At 33.2% G+C, this 19,502-nt stretch overlaps 1 protein-coding gene across 1 annotated transcript in view; it reads right to left on the reverse strand.

The window, feature by feature from the left end:
* Nucleotides 1-19,414, reverse strand: part of LOC106100388 — a 39,592-nt gene extending 20,178 nt beyond the window's left edge. The window contains exons 1-2 of the mRNA XM_013279216.1: nt 19,146-19,414; nt 11,970-12,163 (exon numbers count right to left, since the gene is read on the reverse strand). Coding sequence (XP_013134670.1) covers nt 11,970-12,163; nt 19,146-19,254 — 303 coding nt within the window. The 5' untranslated portion in view covers nt 19,255-19,414. The remainder of the gene's footprint in view (nt 1-11,969; nt 12,164-19,145) is intronic.
* Between the last annotated feature and the right edge of the window lie 88 nt (nt 19,415-19,502).

Consider the following 19,502-nt stretch of genomic DNA (forward strand, 5'->3'; position numbering starts at 1 on the left):
GCCCACCGCGACCCGTCGTCCGCAACGACAATCTACCTCCGACAAACTATCGCCCAACTGCGACCTATGTCAAAGTAACACAAAAAAGCAACAATTTACAAAAACATACTAAAAATTTTACATAAACTAGCCGTTTATCGTACTACCGAATTTTTAACACTAACGGTAACATTCGGGCATTACACAAAAATCATTCGGCGATGTTTTCTTACAAAATTGAATTGAATAAAACTCAATACTATATTATTCTACAGTTGATTATTCACAAAACAAAAAAAAAATAATTTTGCACATAACTTTTCCATTTCGTTACATTACAATTATTATATTCATAACTACACACGTCATCATAGCAATGCAGCGGCGCGTCTGTCCCGCTCCCTCTCGCGGCAACACCGGTGCGGCTATCTCTCTCGCACTCACGCTGCGCCCGATTGCATTATGCGTTGTCATTATTTGAATAACTATTAATGGACGTTACACTTTTTAAAAACTTTTAACACAAAATTTACCAATGTAACGAAAATAACACATAGAAAAAAACTGAAATACATCGCCCTTTTACAAATTGACTACAACAACAAATACATTTACATTACGATATAAAATACTAACACACATAATCTTACAGTCACTAATATCCCATCCTCGTCGCCAATGTAATGTAGGGTGTTATTGAAACGGCGGTTGGTACTGGACTGATTTATTATTAGTGAATGTACGGTACATTATATGGAGATACCCTCATATATACCACACTAACAAATGTTGATCAGTTGAAAGTAGTGGTAGCAAAAAATATATTTCATTATGGTAACAGCACCATAGAGGTAAGAATTGCAGACAGCCATATCCGTGCTCTAATGTAAAATATAAGTCTTACTTTAGCGTACTCGGCGTATACTCTAATTAGTACTGATGTTAATTTGTTCACACAAAATTACTGCTTGGAAGCGAAACGTGCTTAAATTGTAAAGCACGTCGTCTTGTATAAACTTGCTAAGGCAAAATAAACATACCGTGTAATATCTGAACAGTATATGAAATCTAGAACTCGACTTGAGAACCACACCTTTAACTGTATTATTTACTTTAACCGTGACTCTAATTTCACAAAAATATAAATCTTATCTTATGTGAAAGTTTGGATGGATAGATTTTTGTTAGAGTTTGTGGCATAAAGGGCTAAACGGATTTGGATGAAATTTTGCGCAGATGTAGAGCATAGTGTGGAAGAACACATAGGCTACTTTAGTTTTTTTTATACCACGCGGACGGAGTTGCCAGCCATAACTAATATATCATATTTTGGAATTGGTAAAAAATAAACAATTTCAGAATCCTTCAACTCACGACGTATTCCTTTAGAGATAAAATATGGTATCTATGGTCCTTTGTTAACATAGAATACAATTTTCATTTGATAGTAAAAACTTATCAAAAAACTGTTTCCATGACTAACGCAATAAAATAATTAAACAGCATATGAATTATCTTTATTCTTAATACCAACTACGTTACGATATTACGTTATCTTAATAGGCTATGTTAGTACCTCGTAGGGAAAGGTTAGGTGCATTTTAATTAGGCGTAGTAACGGACCTGCTACCTAGTTGGTGGGGAACGCCGGTAGCGATAATTAAACTTCGTTTATAAGGCGGCATAAAGGATTAATAACATCGATCTTAAAGGGTACACCTTTAATAATGAAACTAATGCAATTTAAACTGGCGTATTAAATATTATTCGCATTTAAATAGACAGAATATTTGTTTTGATAGGTATCATCATCATCTCCCATGCCTTATCCTACTCCCGTAGGGTCGGCGCACAGGGTTTTCGTCCTTCAAATAACTCTATCGGTCATCTCAGTCATCACTCCCTTTTTGATCATGTCACCTTTCACGCAATCCATCCATCTCTTTCTAGGTCTACCTCTACCGTTGTACCCCTCCACATTCATAACTAACGTCCTTCTTGTTACATAGGTATCATTAAACTTTATGTAGCTAATTTAAAAATAAATACATTAATACGTTAGATACATTCTAAAAGATAATTGTACATTAACCACGAATTTTACTATTTACTTTGATTACTCCCCGATTTTCATTTAAAAAAAAAAACAGACAAGACTAGTAACCCCGTTATGTTTCTTACACGTCTTTGACTAGTTTTAGCCCGTTTTTATCGCGCACGATGGATTTAATTTCAAATTTTTCCAGTACATTCTTTTTCAATGGGTATTCAGTACAAGGGCTACCTTATCCCCGGCAGCAACAAGCGATGAATGGCTGAGTGCTGAGCCACGCTCGTTCAGACGCACAAAGTCGGTCAGCAAACAGCGCACATTTATCCCATACTAGTCGACTGCAGTCTTCCCATGAGAATTCGGTATTTGTAAATGTAAGTTTCCACTGCTGAATTACAACATATTCTCGTACCAATTCAATTTTCGAGCAAACATCCGAATTTAATATTAAGCTTGATAAAACATATTTGAAAAAGTCTTAAGTGGAATTTTAAAAATTATACATATTAACGTAGTTGCATATTAATTGAAGAGTCGCCTGCATGTTTGTCATTTTTTCAAACACAAAAGTAAACTAGGTTAAAACATTGCAGGTTCGTATTCACAATGCCACTTGCGCGAAGAATACTAAAAACTACCTACGTCCAGTCTGAACAGTAAAACAAACAAAAAACCAAAATATCTTTAACAAGTAGAACATAAATAAAATCAAGCAAGAATTAACATATGTGATAGATTGATTAAAAAAAAATATTAAAATAAATGTAGGCCAAAAAATATCGACTGCAAGCCTGCTCAGTATATGCAAATCAATTTACGCCGCTCTAAAATTATTACGACGTCAGCATAATTATGGCGTGGGGATAATGAGATTCAACACTCGATAAAAAATTGTCCTGCATAAATTGGGTTAATATAATGACTATTTACTAATACAAATTTGTCAAAATATAAAAAAATGTTTAAACTTTGTTTTCATAACTGTAAAACATTTTTTATCCAAGTTATGAATAAAGTAAAAGCAATGTTGTGGATGTTATTGATGCTATGTGTGAAGTTAAATAGGGCACTTACACCGAATGCTTGGCACGTTGTTTTCTATTCAACGACCTCTTTTATGTTCTTGTCGTTAACAACTATTCATTTCCCAGAAGAACACTTTAATGTTGATGTAGAAATCGTAATCGAAAAAAAATCGTAGAAACTATAAAATCATTCCTTATACTCGTTTTTAGTTCAAAAACATCGTATATCAAAGATATAAAATGTATCGTTATTTTAATTAACCAAATTAAAAAACCAAAATATTAAGATGGCGGGGTTATCTAGTCACCAGTAACTAAGGTTAGCGTCAAAGCCTCTCGATAGAGAATTTGACAAAGATGATCTACTTAATACATTAGAAAACTTTAGCATTCTCTTTCAGTGTTAAAAGCACAGAGTCAAAAACAGTCCTACTATTAACAGAGTACAAATTAAAAAGAATAAAATAAACGGGTAAATTTGTTAGAATTTAAATAAACCTACACACAAAACATACTGTCGGACATTTTAATTATCGCGGGCGTTAGCAAAGCGTGCCACATTGATGATAACGATTCCGAGTTTCCGGAATACTGTTTTATATTACTGTTACTGTTTTTAATTTTCATAAAATTAGCTAGTTTCAAGAGTAACCATTTTTCGACCACGGATACAAATATAATTTCAGTATCAAATAAAATAGGCAGAAACATGAAGAGAAATAGAAAAACACGAAGACAAATAATACTAAAATCTGATATAGTCGGTTTCGAAAAGCTTTGTTGAAGAGAAAACTGCATCGCAAACAACACAATTTGCTTGAATAATACACGGCTCTTTGCGATTACTTAAAGTAAAAGAAAATAGGATTCTTGCATACTGTAACAAAGAAAAACATCCACTTTACTGTGCAAATTTCGCAAAGTTATATAAAGTGGGTAATTTGCATACCAATGTTTAATTTTAAACACATTTACTTACATAAATATTACAAGAATGACTTTGTTTTAGATTTGTGCCAGCCCTGATTTTGCATTTTAATACATACGAAAATACAAAAAAGGATTGTTTTTCGTGCTTGAAAATACAAATCTGGAAATGCTTTTTGGGATTTTCCCTTACATTTGGAGCAGTAGAGTGTGGTACAATGTGAGATTGGACATTTAAAAAAAAGCTGGGAAGAAAAAATAACAATGGACTCTAAACAAAATACGCAACGTTTAACAAAGAATTTATACAAGCATAAACAGGGGACAGGCCATTACCGGCTCCTGTGGTAGCGGCAGACTGTACATTTGTACCATAAAGTTCTTACAGAAAAGTCTATTACGGAATGAAAGAGCAACTAAAACATTACCTATTGTTCGGTGTTTAGACTAAGCGAGCTGAAATAAAAAACATTTTTCGACTCTTTTATGAACGTTCATAAAATCTGCATTAGCTGATGCATGATGGCAAAATATAATGCTCAGAAAAAACGGAATATTAAAAAAAAATGTAATATAGCGGACGATGTTATTGGTGCACTTGACGATACTAGCGGCGTCATATTAAACCTGCCTCGTGAACTACGATCCGGACATATTTTCTACTATTGCACCCAGCCCACACAAATTAGTGAACTGGATTTTTTTCGCGAAATTTCGTTGAAATAATAAGTATTTTTCAATTTTATAATAACCATAAATCTAAATCCACGTACAATAATATATTTATTGTACTTACATTTTTGTAGGTCTAGAGACAATTGTCGTTGTTTTGAAATCTTCATTATTATTATCTATGTTACAAGATGTAAAGATTATTTTGACTTAACTTGTTCCACCAGCAAACTGACATAGCGTTACAAAGTTAAATATTTCCCGGCTTCGAAACCCACTCGACGTGCTCGTATTTCAGGCACAGACTGTCCGATATTTTAATTAAAGTTCCCTCGGCTTGCAAGTCTGGTTTATTGAAGTTCAAGTTTCCGCACTCAATGCCACATTCTAAGCAATTTGTTTGGTATCAATATAGACGTTGAGTGTATTCCATATTTAATATAAATAGTTCTAACTTCGATTACTGATGTTATCCTTTTTTAATTTTTTATCAGTTAAAAAAGTAAAAAAATATCACAAAAAGTTTAATTAGGACTGAGCAACTTTGTACATTTGTTCTATCAAAATAAAAGCACTAGAAAATTTGTGAAGATACACAAATTTTCTATTGCTTCTTTCAAACCTTTATGTGCGAGACTAATTCACAGTTTTAATTATGACTAACTGAAGCGAATTCAAATGGAACTAGATTGCGGTGAGCACGCGTCGCGGCCTTAATTAATCCAAAAATCGTTTGTCTCTAAATGAAAAGTAAAAATTGATCTACTTAATTTTTCTAAATTGAATTCTGTTTTAAAAGTAGATCTTTGGCTTGTTAACGCCATCTAGTTTTCGAGCCACGGAACATCAAAGGCGTTGCGTGCGTGCGCCTGCGCCGCGTCGCATTGCATCTCCCGAGTACGACGCGTCGCCTTCCACTTCATTCTCAGTCATTATTTTATTTCTATACATTCGCTGACATCAAACACTTTTTATTTATTCTGTATGTCGTATTTTTCGTATTTTTAGATTTGAGTGAAATCGAAATAGATCGAAAAAAATTCAAGAGCACCTATCATAGTAATTCTTTCAAATAGAATAAATATACAAAGCGTATTTGATTGATTTTACAAGGTTAGAAGCCTTATAATAACCTTCAGACATTGAACCAGTTCCGAGCATGCATGCAAGATATAAATGAATCCAACTATAACATACAACATAATGCTTATGTATTTATGACAACGTACGTTTTAAACTTATTTTTTGTAAATACGTAGACTGATGGATATTTACAGACAAGGGCAAGTTGATGATGATGATAATATCTGGAAAGCGGAATATGTCTGAAGAAACGAAACCTCAATGTAAACATTAAAGATAGGCTAAGTACCACCCAATACACGATCTCTCAATAACCCCAACGATTTAACTGTTTTTTTTATAATCAAAAAGATAATCAAATACATTTTCTTACAAAGTAACCTTTGTGTAAAATTTTCAAAAACTTTCATTTTAATAACACTTACAACTATCATTGCGAATTAACGTGTAAGTGAATTAAGCACGACTTTCTACTTAGTTTAAAGTAATAAAGTCGGCGACCGCAACGTTAACTTATTTAAGCTAACGAGTCTTTTGATACATAACTTTTTAAGTTATTACTCGAGTTATAGAAGGTTTTCCATTATTAACTAACCAACTACATAGATACACAATACGTATTTTTTTTATATTTAAACAAAGTAGCAATTGCTTGTCAACATTAATCAAATCCCGTCAAACATAACTCAGCTGCATTTATCCATTATCAAACAAATTAATCATACCTAATCCAAACATTTAGCGAAAGCTTTCAGTAATCATGATAGTGCAATTATGCCTTTACTTGAGTGCCGCAACATTCCTTAATCAAACTAATTATTAACGTATACTAATCCCTTAACATAGACATCACCGTATTACACATTCTCTTTATGAAATAATTTTGAACGACAGATGAAGGAAATTATTCTTAAACAAGAGTCCGCTAACATTGAAGCGTTAAAAACCTGTTTGGATTAATAATCTACTAGCTGTTCCCTCGCGGCTTCTGCATGAAATTATAAAAACTTTATTTTATTGTTAACATTTGTCAAATTCTTAATTGTAAATGTCTAAATACCGTTACGTTTTAATTGTAAGACTTTTAAATAAAGAAAATTTTTTTAAAAAATATACTGTGATTGCAGACATCCTATGCCACGAAGCAGTGTGTGTTTACGCTTTATTATCTTAGTATAGATGATGGTTGGACAGCACTATATGCAGCTGCACTCTAGCATAAAAAAAAATTGCAGCTCTATTAAAATACACCGCTCTATTAAACTAAACTTAAAAACCGTTGTGACTAAGCTTAGGCTGTCTCTCTACCTTTCCTTTACTGCCAAAATTTCACTACAAATGCTTATTCATCATCAATTACTTCCCTACCTGGACAGGGAAAGGAGGGGTGAACGTAAAGCGACAGCCAATGAATGCATAAGTGCCTGCAAAGGACGTCCTTTCAGAAATGCCCGACGTCAGCAAACTAACTACGAAGCTATCACCTATCTACACCACGATAGATTAGAGTATTCTTTAGTAGATCATTTGTTTATTTTTTACGCAAAACTTTAAACTTTACATTATTGTAGAAAGCGATTTATTACTCTATAACTTTAAGAAAAAGTGAAGGAATAAATTAATCCCTAAATTTAGAACTGTACGCTTTTTAACAAACTTAATTTGACAGAATCCAAAGTAACTTACTTATCACAAGTTATATCAAAAATGTTATGCTACTTAATGTATAAGAAACTTCTGTATGCCTCGAAAAGGCAGCATTATTGTATTGCTAAGGAAATGCAACAAAGACCAAAATGCAGAGACGAAAGTCTACAATATAATATGGCTGACTCCGTGAGTATATCATGCCGTACATTATGGTATACTGAGATGTGGATATAAGCATTCAGAGTGAGGTTAGTTACCCCGCAAGGCTGCGGGCGTGCGGGTACACATGCGAAGTGGAGCGTAGGTTTCCATTGAGGCGCGTACATCCTCGGTCAGTAAACAGCCCTTTCATAGCATGCGTGTCACCAGGTACCCCACTCAATGTAACGAGCATACGCATTATTTCAAAACGACTTAGTACACTTGTTGAATTTACTGTTGGAAAAATAATTTAAGTTGTGAATTTATTAAGTGAAATATAGGCCATTCATATATAACATTTTTTATCAGGAACAGCCTATTGTAGATATTAATATTGCATATTTTACTAAAGAACCAAAATGTTTTTCACTTTTACCTCAACAATATTCCATATCGTTTAGTAAGTTATATTATTATAATACGAGTACAACGTGACAAAATGTCACGTATATTCATAACAGGTAACAAGTGACGGTCACACCGGAAACCGGAAACGAATCCCACTTTCACGCTCTTCGCGTTTAATGGACCATTGCCAACACATGTTAGCTATTCCATTATTTCCCATCTACCCCTTGCAATCAGTACAAGACGAATAAAAGACAACACTAAATCATTAACGGTAATCTATAAGGAGTTTACAAGACATTAGTAAAGTCAGTTAATAAAATCCTTAGCGTTACAATATGCATGACCCATTTAGTCAATATAAGATCTTAGAATACATTTTTTATCCTTATCGTTTTGGCATCTGAGCAATGCGGGAAATTCCATGAAAGAAATTATTATGCGATAGAAATACAGCAGAACAATGCACAATCTCCGAGCGTTAGGCATATTAAAAATATCTGAGAAACGAGGAATATTTCAACGTGCATACGATGAGAACTTCTTGCAACATTGGAAAATGTAGGTATCTATTTCGAAATATCGAATTCATAAAATACGAATCAATCACACCTAAGTCACAGTGGAATTGACATATGTACATAAAAACTCACATACATAGACAAAAACCCTTTGCCCTCTTAATAGTCAGGTAAAATATGTTTTGACAATTCATTTATAATCATTCTTATTATAAACATTGGGTAATATAACCCTGGAGACCTCACAATTCAGGCAATCCCAAAATATAATTAAAGTTTACCCGTTTGTGCGGCTTTGAGCATTGTCGGTCGCGATTCCTATAATTGAACATTTTCGACCAATTCCATTTCGGGTGTACCGGATTCAATTATTTATCCAAACATTAACACGTGAACTTCAAATAAATAAAATGTTATCTAGTATCTGTATTGTATGGCCAATGTAAATTGGTAAATTTTCCCGACACCCAGAGGCTAGAAATAGATTTTTCAATACAATTTCCAAACTCCTTAAGTACCGATCTACAAACGCTGGGTATCCGACAGTCAGAATTACAGTTACTTTTAATTACATTTACATAGTGTTATATTAATTACATTTACATAGCTAAAATAACCTTAGTTCTGAAACATTTTCTTTCTAATTAAACACTCTTATGTGAACAACTTGGGCACTTTTGACAGCATTCAAACGATAACGCACATCGCTGTCTGACAACGGAAGTGTTTCGATCAACACGTTGCCTTGCCAAAATTTTGACGACATCCATTTAACTTTCATATTTCCGAAGGAAGTTCAATGTTACCAACTTGACAGCTGACAAAAAAAGATACAATACATTCCCAGAAGCAAATATTCTACTCCTTAGCCTAAATCAACAGAATTCTAAGAAGTTGTTAAAAAAAACGTTATGAAATATCTAGAAGCCAGATCTTAGTTTATTGAAGTATGAGCACGTTTATGTAGATATTCACTGTTATATACTTTTAGGTACAGCGTCTGTGGAGGAAATCTCTTCACATATAAGTTGTTCTCAACACGGAAGTAAGTCCTCGAAAAACACCTGACGAAGCCTTTTTATTCAGAAGGTACTTGATGATGACGTCACTGTGTGATAATGCCTCCTCCATGAATATGAACGATATTCTTCCTGCCATTGCAATATTCTCTTTCAAGTTTCTAATTCTATTTTACCTATAGTATATTACGATGCCGTTAACTTGACCGATTCAATTCCTGCTAAAAAATTTAGACAGGCGCTTAAAGTTTGAAAGGTACAAAAATATGCACGTTATCTAATATACTGTAATAAATTTATTTTTATAAAAAATATCCGAAGTTCTGATATTCGTTTTAAATTTCAAAAATCATGGTTTTTAAAATTCCCACAACACCCACTTTTAAAAAAGAAAACTATTTTAATGAGGCAGGATAAAACAAAAACAAAGCTCTTTCGCAATTATACAGCGGCCACGGAAGTCAGCTGGAATGATGTAAGCTCTCTAGAAATTAATTTAAAAAACCCTTCAGCTTTTGTTCTTTAAAAATATTAAATCCAAACAAAAATGCCTGAATTCATCAACAAGTACAAAATAAAATTCACACGGTATGTTGCAATATTACGAACACGATTCGAGTTAAGATAAAAATAATGATCCATTGGTTATTATTAATTAGTTTTTCCCGCTCTTACTTGTTCGAGGCATTCCAATATACTCATTTTCATATGGTATTAACATAATTTTATTACTTGTTTAAAATAACACTGCAATGACCTATTTTGTGAGCCTTGTGAAGTTATTCAGGTTAGTGCCTGGTCTTCACAGAGATGGTATGCGGGAAACAAATCTATGGAGCCCGAAATATTTTTAGCATTTATAGTTGCTCTATTTATTTAGTAATTTAGTTGAATGCTTTCGTCTAGCTTATATTCAAAGGTCTAAAATACGAAATTTAATCTATTAAAACAACCATAATCCCTTAAATGTGCGATTATGTCTATCTATCTTTGTTCTTATTATTGAATGTCTCTGTTTTTTTATCATATTCGAAAGGAAACACTGTATTCTAAAGTAAAATGAAAGTTTTTGTTACGATTAATTCTAGATAGTTCCGTGTTACCTAACGGCGTTTTAACATGACACATTATAAAATTTTCAATAAACCAATTAATAAAAAAACCGTTAAAATTGATAGTTATGAAAGTTCATAAACATATTCGTTACCTGGATATTAACTCGAAATTGACATCGCTAACATTTAATAAAAATAATGTTCAAATACCGAAAGTTGAACTCTAAATAACTGACTGTCAGACTTATCTGTACAGTTCAAATGTCAATTATATTGTTGCCTACATACTCACTGTTTTAACTAAACAGTTAGTACCCAGCTATATGTCAGCCATAAATACAGAGATTAAAAAAATCATAGCCTTATGTTTCTTTCCTGTATTAGCTGAGAGTAGGTCGTTAGTTACCGGTACTCGTGTGATCAGCGAGCAGTTCGAGCGACGGTAAAGAGTAATTTGTGGGTGAGTGCACATCGGCGGGCAAAGGCTGCGGAGTGCTGCAATTAGTTGCTTCCATGTGCACCGGTGAGACTTTAAAAATATTTACAAATGTACGAAGTAATGCTTTTTTTATTACTTAAAATAAATTCTTGTCCTATATCAAACTATTGCATTAGTAAGATGAGTTTTATCCGTATATGATCGATCTATTGCAGCTTTTAATTTCTTTGGTCATGAAAACATAATATACGTACACTGTTCCTTTAGAACTCTGGAAGTGTTTTGCAGAGTACGATACTAAACAAGTAGTCGTCTTCTTGTTTGCTCTAAGCATTAGGCTAACATACGTTCTCCTCATATGTTTTTCTATGTAATTTTTAAATCCTAGTTTTTAAATAAAAGAAACGTAATTAAGAAGCTCAAAGAAATATAATTGCTACTCCCAAAGTCACAAAGACGAACCATTCCAATCAATTATTAACGGCATTTTACTTTTAAAAATTTAAAGAATCTCAGTTATCCAACGGAAATTGTAAAAATGCAATCAAGTTTCGAAGCGAATGCTTTTATGGATGCAAGTCATCTCAATAACGCTCAGAAGGTTCTTTGATAGCGCCGTGAAATATTAAATGCAGGATCCATTGTGACGGCATGTCAGAAACGCTTTCGCATTTTATAATACAGAAGAATATGAAGACTATAGCAAAAACAATATAAAATAGATAAATACTTCAGTAACCATTTCTATTTTTCATCCTCTTAGTAATTGCGTAAGTACGGTAAGCTAATTTATAAGTTTTACGAGGGAAAATAAATTAACTTTCTAAGAACACACAAATCAGGCCATCCAAGAGTTTCGTAATTAGGTTTCCCATTTGTTTCGTTGTTTTGTTTCCAATCACAGTCTAACCTTCAAGAAAAAATCGTTGTACCCTGAAGTTTGTTAACATCTGCATTAGATATAACATTTTTAAATAAAGTTTGTAATCTCACTCACCAATGCTACTGAGTTGTTGTTCTGTTGCAGCCAACGTAGTATCGCGCTTGCGGTTGTGAAGTCGGGTCTGGGGGGCGGTGGTATGGCGTGCTGCAGTGAGGAAGCTAGCTGCTGTGCTAGCTCTAACGCCCGCGCCCGCGCCACCCGCCCCGGCCCGCTCGGCGTCGTTGCCCCCGCTGCAGCGCCACCCGCTTCTGTTCATGCAGAATTTTATTTTCAAATATGATTTTAGCTTTGTTTATAGGGATAATCAATAAAATAAGCTTAGATAATACAACTATTTATCGGTGATTATATTTTAAATCTGATCTGAAACAAGCAATCAAACCTTTTGACAAGTTTTTCTCAAAAATTATAAACACAAATTTCAACTTAGAAATAGAAGATAAAGACGGTCATACAACTTTCATGGAAATAGGGTGTAAAAAATGCACAAATGCTTTTTTTATACGTTTCATTGATTTACATTATATTAATTAGTATAAACAGTTATACGAATATTTTACAAAGTTATTGGCCCATAACACAATCTAGGCCGAGCTTTCAAATTAATTAAACCACGATGAAAGCCGATTATTCGAAATCATGAATTTAAAAGCTTGTAAAAATACCAGCGGCGATTCACAATATCGATATCCGATAAAGGTCACAGATTGGGAGATGAGTTGATTATCCATAAAATGTACAACAAAAAAGCTTTATTAATTAACGTTAAAAGCTTCAACCTCTACTACTAATCAGAGAGACGTACTAGATAATAACTAATTCTTTAGTCGAATTATGATCTTTCAGATCAGATCAACAGATTCGATCATTTTTTTTAAGAAGAAGAGAATATGTATAAATCGAAAAACAAAAGAAAATCAATATGTTTTGAAGCTTAGCTATATTTTGTAAGTTAAATCCATCAAGTCGAATACAAAGAAAAACAATATTCCTCATTTTTACATTTATTTCCGACGAATTTCACAGTTAAAATGTTTTCATTGTTAACGTAAAATGCTAACATTAAATTGGGATTTATTAGAAGTAAAAACAACGTGGAGGTAGATTTGAACTTTGCAATACTTCAGTTAGGTAATCGTTAAGAAAACAACATCTGGACGTAAAAGTTATAAAACTTTATATCCCCTTATTCACTGGAACAATATTGAAAAATATTAAATGTGTAGATATTGCTTATAAACGTAGGTATGTTCTAATAAATGCATCTTGTACCTTGTTATAGCATATATCAAAATAAGAACTTTGAATCCTTGCATTAAATTATTAGAATTTTGAAATATAAAAATGGCCTATTTTTGTGACTACAGAGCATTTAATTCCTTTCACTTAAGGTCTGAGGCTGAATATGAAATGTAGCCCTTGACCGCAAATGTAAGTGCAATACCTTTTATAATATAATTTCACTTTCTATGTTGAAAATTAAATCTAGATCAAATATGCAAAAACAAAGTATACGAGAGTATTGCACAAAATTCTAAAGCTACCATTGGGTTTGGAAAGCTACGGAACTTTCTAATTTTTTTGCTCTATATAAAGAAAGTGTCTAGCAAATTTCTTTGTAAAAAACCCCAGACACATTTCATATTGTTCCCGAAACAATATCAAAGTATTAAATTCTTGTGTTTAGAAAAATGTTTAAAGCTTGTGATATTATGTTCTCACAGATATTTATATGAGATCACAGAATAAAAAATCATTTTACACTTCATAATTCTACAGCCAAACGAACTTTTCTCTACTGGCAAAAGACCTGAATGGCGTCAGAACACAATGCGCTCTTTGCACTAATTTGATTACGGGCCACAACAAAAATTGCGTCCTAATTAAAAACTCTGGCTAACCATCTTCTAGTTGAGGCGTGTTCTAAATTAATGAAGTTAGTAAAGCGTGTCACTCGCGCCGCGTGCAAATCGAGTTTTCAATGCGGTGAGCGTGCGCTAGTGAAATTTTAAAATGATAGACTGTAGATAAAAAATTTAAAAAAAAACATATATCTAAATATATGTTTTTTTTTTTAGTTAGAAGTCTAATAAATATAGTAAACACCGAATTACAAACTAGTCAGCGAATGTATTGCTTCCACTTGCCTAATGTATTTCTTTCGTAATAAATGATGAAAAAACAATTTGTGGAATTCGTTAAAAATTGTCTGCGTCATAAATTGACCTTAGCCTCCTTAATATTGGTATTTGGGTAATAAGGATAAAAAATTTAAATTTCGATACAATTTCAACGATATCAGATAACAGACGCAGATAGAAACATTCTTTGTGCATTTTGCATTAACAAGTCAATTATTATACATGGCCCTCTTGAGATTTGTACACAAGTTACAAGCACAGGAGATAACATATCATATAGAACTAACAAAGACACACCCGCTCTTCATTCCTGCAACTTACTCCATCATCTTCGTGATTCTTGACGTCACTGAGGTGTCGTACTGCCTTTCTATCGCTCTATCTTTGGTCTGTCAAGGTATTCGTAATCTCGAACTCCATTATTGATTATAATAGGTCAAGACTAATATAACATGTCCCGTAGCCTACACACCTACAAATTGGTAGTATTACGTAGCGTCATATATGTAGATTGGCGACTTAGCTCACTGCACAAACGGTTTAGGAGCCAAATCCGAAGGATTACCTCAACGTCGGTGGCCAACTTGCTCAACATTGATCGCTGCTTTACGTTCAACTTATTTGCATAAAGTTCTGGATCGTGTAAATTACTATCTCGTTTGAATACATCTGCATATATACAGCGATCGGTACACGAATTAGGATTAATCGATGCATATAACAATAACGCTGATAGAGTACGAGATTTCCTTGAAACATGATATATTAGTAAGATACATAGTTTTACATGCTGATGTTGAAAGCAACAGTTGTCTATCCATTACACTTCCTTTTCTGTAAATAGTTAAAATTGACGGATGAAATATTGTAGTTGTGTTACTAGGTACAGCCAAAGAGTACACCCATTTAAAGAAACTTCTCTACAACTTTTAACATTTGTCACATCAACCCAAATAACACTTTGAACAACTGCAGAACTGAATGTAGTTGTTGTTAAGATAAATATCTCCGTGTAACTGGTACGTTATAAAGTTTTGAAACGGAGATGTCAGAGATGGCGGTCACAGTCCCAAGTTGCAAGTTGCAAGAGTTAGGACACTAACTATCTACTGACTGTACACGTAGAAGCAATACATTAATATTATTACACTTTTTATTCTATCGGTATCTATTTAATGCATTGCAACTTAATGTAATTTAAAGATGGTTAATTAAGTTTTAAAATATATTTAAACCGTAATAAGTAGCTACAGACAGAACAATCATAGTAAGAAAAGAAGTTAATTTAGTTGTATAAAATTTCAACGATTTCCTTTTCCAGCACTATTGAAATGGGCAAATAAATGAGGATATTTTTTTCTTATGTATGTTATTAATATTTACTTAAAACATAGGATTAAAATCTATTCATAAAAAGGAACAACTGAGAGATCTCTTCGAAACGACTCCGTTCGCGCAAATAACGCGGACGAATGAATTGCATCCGCATTGGAACAATGACGCTTTGGCTTGGGGTAGGATAACAAAAAAGTCTTCGTCATTTTACTTTCTTTAGATACTATATTGTACATATTTACTAGACAAATAGCAAATGATATTCATCTAAAGTAGGTCAATATTGGTCTAGAAATTTCCATTGAACGATTTCAACACGGAAAAGCGTATTCAGTTTTGTCGTATATCGAAGTTCATCAATTAAGCAAGCATTATTTAAAGTAATATAAGATTGAAACTTATTGCTGACATGTCTTCTGCCATCAGTTTACCTCCCTTTACTAACGTAGTGTCTACACTACCATAAATGACCACAGAGCCATAGTACAGACTATAGTGAACATACGCTGGGGTATCTGTGAATCAGCAGCATCTTCGCCGAATAGCCGCTGGCTGCAGACGTCGAGCAGCCACCAACGCGTCACGTGCTCCGGCAGGTGCCAGCACCCCGGCATCGTACTCACATAACACGCTACACTCACACTAACTAACACCAACGATACTAAACATTACACAACCTTGATATGTTTATGAAACACTGCACTAACACATTCCCTATGTCAAGTCATACGCTAAAAGTAACAAATGAAATATGTAGGTTGCGAAAAATAGGTACTAATTTAATAAATAATTATCAGCATAATTAAAAAAAGAACACAGCTCGGAGCAATATTATAACATGAAATTAAATTGTAGGGATACGTGAGAATCGCCGCAAACAAATATTGTAAACTTTACCTACACTTCTAGTGTATTAGACTGTTCAATAACTAACTTTAAAAAAAATTATACATCATATAATACTGTAGAATGATCAGAAATAAAACCTCAAAAAGGACTATCTTTTCAAATAAGGGCTGAGGGCTTTACGCGACAAGAATATAATAGCTCATTAACTCCCCGTTTTCGCAGTAAAACGAGGAGGGCGGGAGTTCATGACACGGACCTGATCAGATTATTGACTACGGTACCTGTTGGTTAGAGATGTCGACGTGAGTAATTAATAAATTTAATTTAGAGTGAATTCTTAATGGGACAGTAATTTTTATCTCTGTGTCCCTTGATAGTTTTTCTAGGTGACTGAGTCAGTATTTTTTCTTCTTCAAGGCACAGTACCAAATTAGTAATAAGAAAGACACATATATCTTTTACCTACGTGAATGAAAATAACTAGCTATGTTAATTTTTTGTTGATTACAGGTAAGCTGACCCCAAGATTGTAAGGATACACATAAATGTCGGGAGGTCCAAATCTCATGTTTCAAACCCACGAAATACATAGTACAACAAACTCACCTAATTTCAGTAAAGACATTGAAAAAAACTACTTGGTAGCACAAATAAATGTCAAAACGGCACGTAAAACAATGTGTATTGAAAAACATTTTGATAATAAAACGCCTTGTTAAAATTATCTTGACACAAGATTACGGGTGTACCATCGAGATAGTTCTTGAAAAACTTGATATAGCATTGTCACTGCGGACAAGCAGTGTGTACATAATTTATATTACTTAACAGTAAACAGTATTAATATTTATGCTTCTTAACTGCAAATAATCTTAAACATTCTTGAATAATATAGGAAAACATTTACATACCTACAATTTTTCTCGCTCATGTAACATTTTTTTTTTACTTTGTGCTATCTACGTTTAGGGATAGAGCACAAACATTCCGCTTAAAATACTTCATTGTCACAATTAACATGAAGCATTTCTCTTATTACTGATGCCTTAAAAAAAGACAAAGCGCGCATCAATGCTTACGAACGAATAATCATTTTAATGAATGAAAGCGAGAAAACCGCACGAGCGAAAAATATTTTATATGCCTATGTGGGTACTTTTATAAAAAAAACATTTAGAAACATTGTGATTTAAGTGTAAGCGAAGCGTCGTTTGTACAAATAGCTAATTGCATATCTTTTTTTCTATACTGTTACCGTAACAATAGAGTTGTTACTTAAACAGGCGTAACGTCTTTTTGTAAAACATCGAGGAAAAAAGGCAGATATAAAATTAGTCCAATTTCTGTATAACGTGAAGTCACCCAGTATCTCAAGGCAGCGTAATGTAAACTTGATTATAACGCGTGAGGCTTATCTAACTTTGCATTTTTTTACAAATTTAACCCATAAATCGTTATGAAGCTCAAGAACATTTTTTTTTAATTTGTAATAGGGAACAACTTTACAAAACGTCATTAATTTTAATAATAAAAAGAAATAAGATTATAGAAAACTTAAAGTCACATCTTTTTTTTTTCATTAATATTGCCAAACATATCAAAATGAGGAAAGATGATAGGTTTAGATTGTACCATAATTGAAAATGCTTACTCAAACCATATAAAACTAAATGTAATTCGCCAAAAAGCTAAAAAAAAAAACCAAAATATACATCGCAACTACGTATTGCATTGTCAATCAAAACATCTGGAACTAAAAGAGAAAAAAAACATCGAACGCAATCCACATGCCTGAACGTTACGTTTACAATAGCGTGTACTTCGTACATAGAGTATGTACGTTTTTGATATAACGCGCGTGACGCACGGACGTCCGAAGCGAAACGACGACGGCGTGCGACTACCGACACCCTCTCGTTCAACAGATTGCACCCTCTCGGGAAATACACCCCCCTCACTCTTTCACAAACGGAACCACACTTTTCATTGTTAAAAATCCCTCAAGTTTTTCGTCGTTTGGAAAAAAAACATTTTTGCATTTTAGATTATGCCAAGTATAAATGTAAAATATATTTTTATACAATACAAAACTGCTTAAGGCAATTACATGACACAAACTTCAAATGAACATGACGTAGTATTGCGATGCTATGGAAATATAACACATACACTAATTAATTGGCAGGAAATCTTTTCGGACAGAATCAAAACACTGTTCGGGATCGCTTGTTTATTCCATGCATTTGTTTTAGGTTTAAAAACACATGAATGAAAATTGTGAATCCAACCCTTAGCTTAGTCACACATTGGTGACACAGAAATATTCATTCTTACATATTTATTTAGCATACTTAATTCAAGTAACTGTTATTGTATTCTTCAATATATTAACATAAAATCGTAAATATTACTGGATGGACCTTTTAAAAGTTTAATCCACACAATACTATTGCATTCTTACTCTTGCAATACGCCATCACAAACTTACTACTGCCACAATCTCATGTAGATGTGCAATATATCATGTTTACATAATTGATTCATTGTTATAATGGAATAAGATTCCACACCTGTTCATTAAAGATAAAAATGTATAGACATAATAAGTATCATTTAATATGCAGTAAAGCAATGGTATGTTTATGTAAATATAAATGGATAATGCATATTTTAAAGTATATAAACTAGTTTAAAAGTTCATAAAATTGTCATTTTTTGTTACCAAGCGGGGTAACAAATTACTGTAGACATCTGACTCAAAATATGAATAGTTAGTGAGAGATAAATGAGGAAATGAAGACCCCAATAGTCATTCAGGCGTGGAAAGTTTACGTAATTGTTTACTTTCGCGTAACAACAGTACCAAAAACATAAAACACGTATCTTGTACTTAATCCCAACTTACCGGCTATAATGCCATCCATCTGGAGAAGGGCTGCCTCCAATAATTTAGCGGGATCAGATTCCGCCGATGTTGGATTATTATCGCCATCAACTAGCGTTGATTTTCCCATCTCACTTTAGTAAAAAAATATTAAACAATACAGAGTTTCTAAATAAGATTTTTTTAAATAACTACAACACTAAATAAGTTTCCACTAAATAAAAAAGTTAACTTTTGGCTAACTTAGGTCAACAAAACTTTGACAAACACAGCGATGACAGCGAATGAAAGTAAAGTTTGCTCGTGTTTGCAAAGTAACGTTTCATTTCACAAAAAACTTTTTTACTAGTTGTTTTTTTTATCGTCATAATTTCATTT

The sequence above is a fragment of the Papilio polytes genome, unplaced genomic scaffold (assembly GCF_000836215.1).
Source record: "Papilio polytes unplaced genomic scaffold, Ppol_1.0 DF824047.1, whole genome shotgun sequence".
Taxonomy (NCBI): domain Eukaryota; kingdom Metazoa; phylum Arthropoda; class Insecta; order Lepidoptera; family Papilionidae; genus Papilio; species Papilio polytes.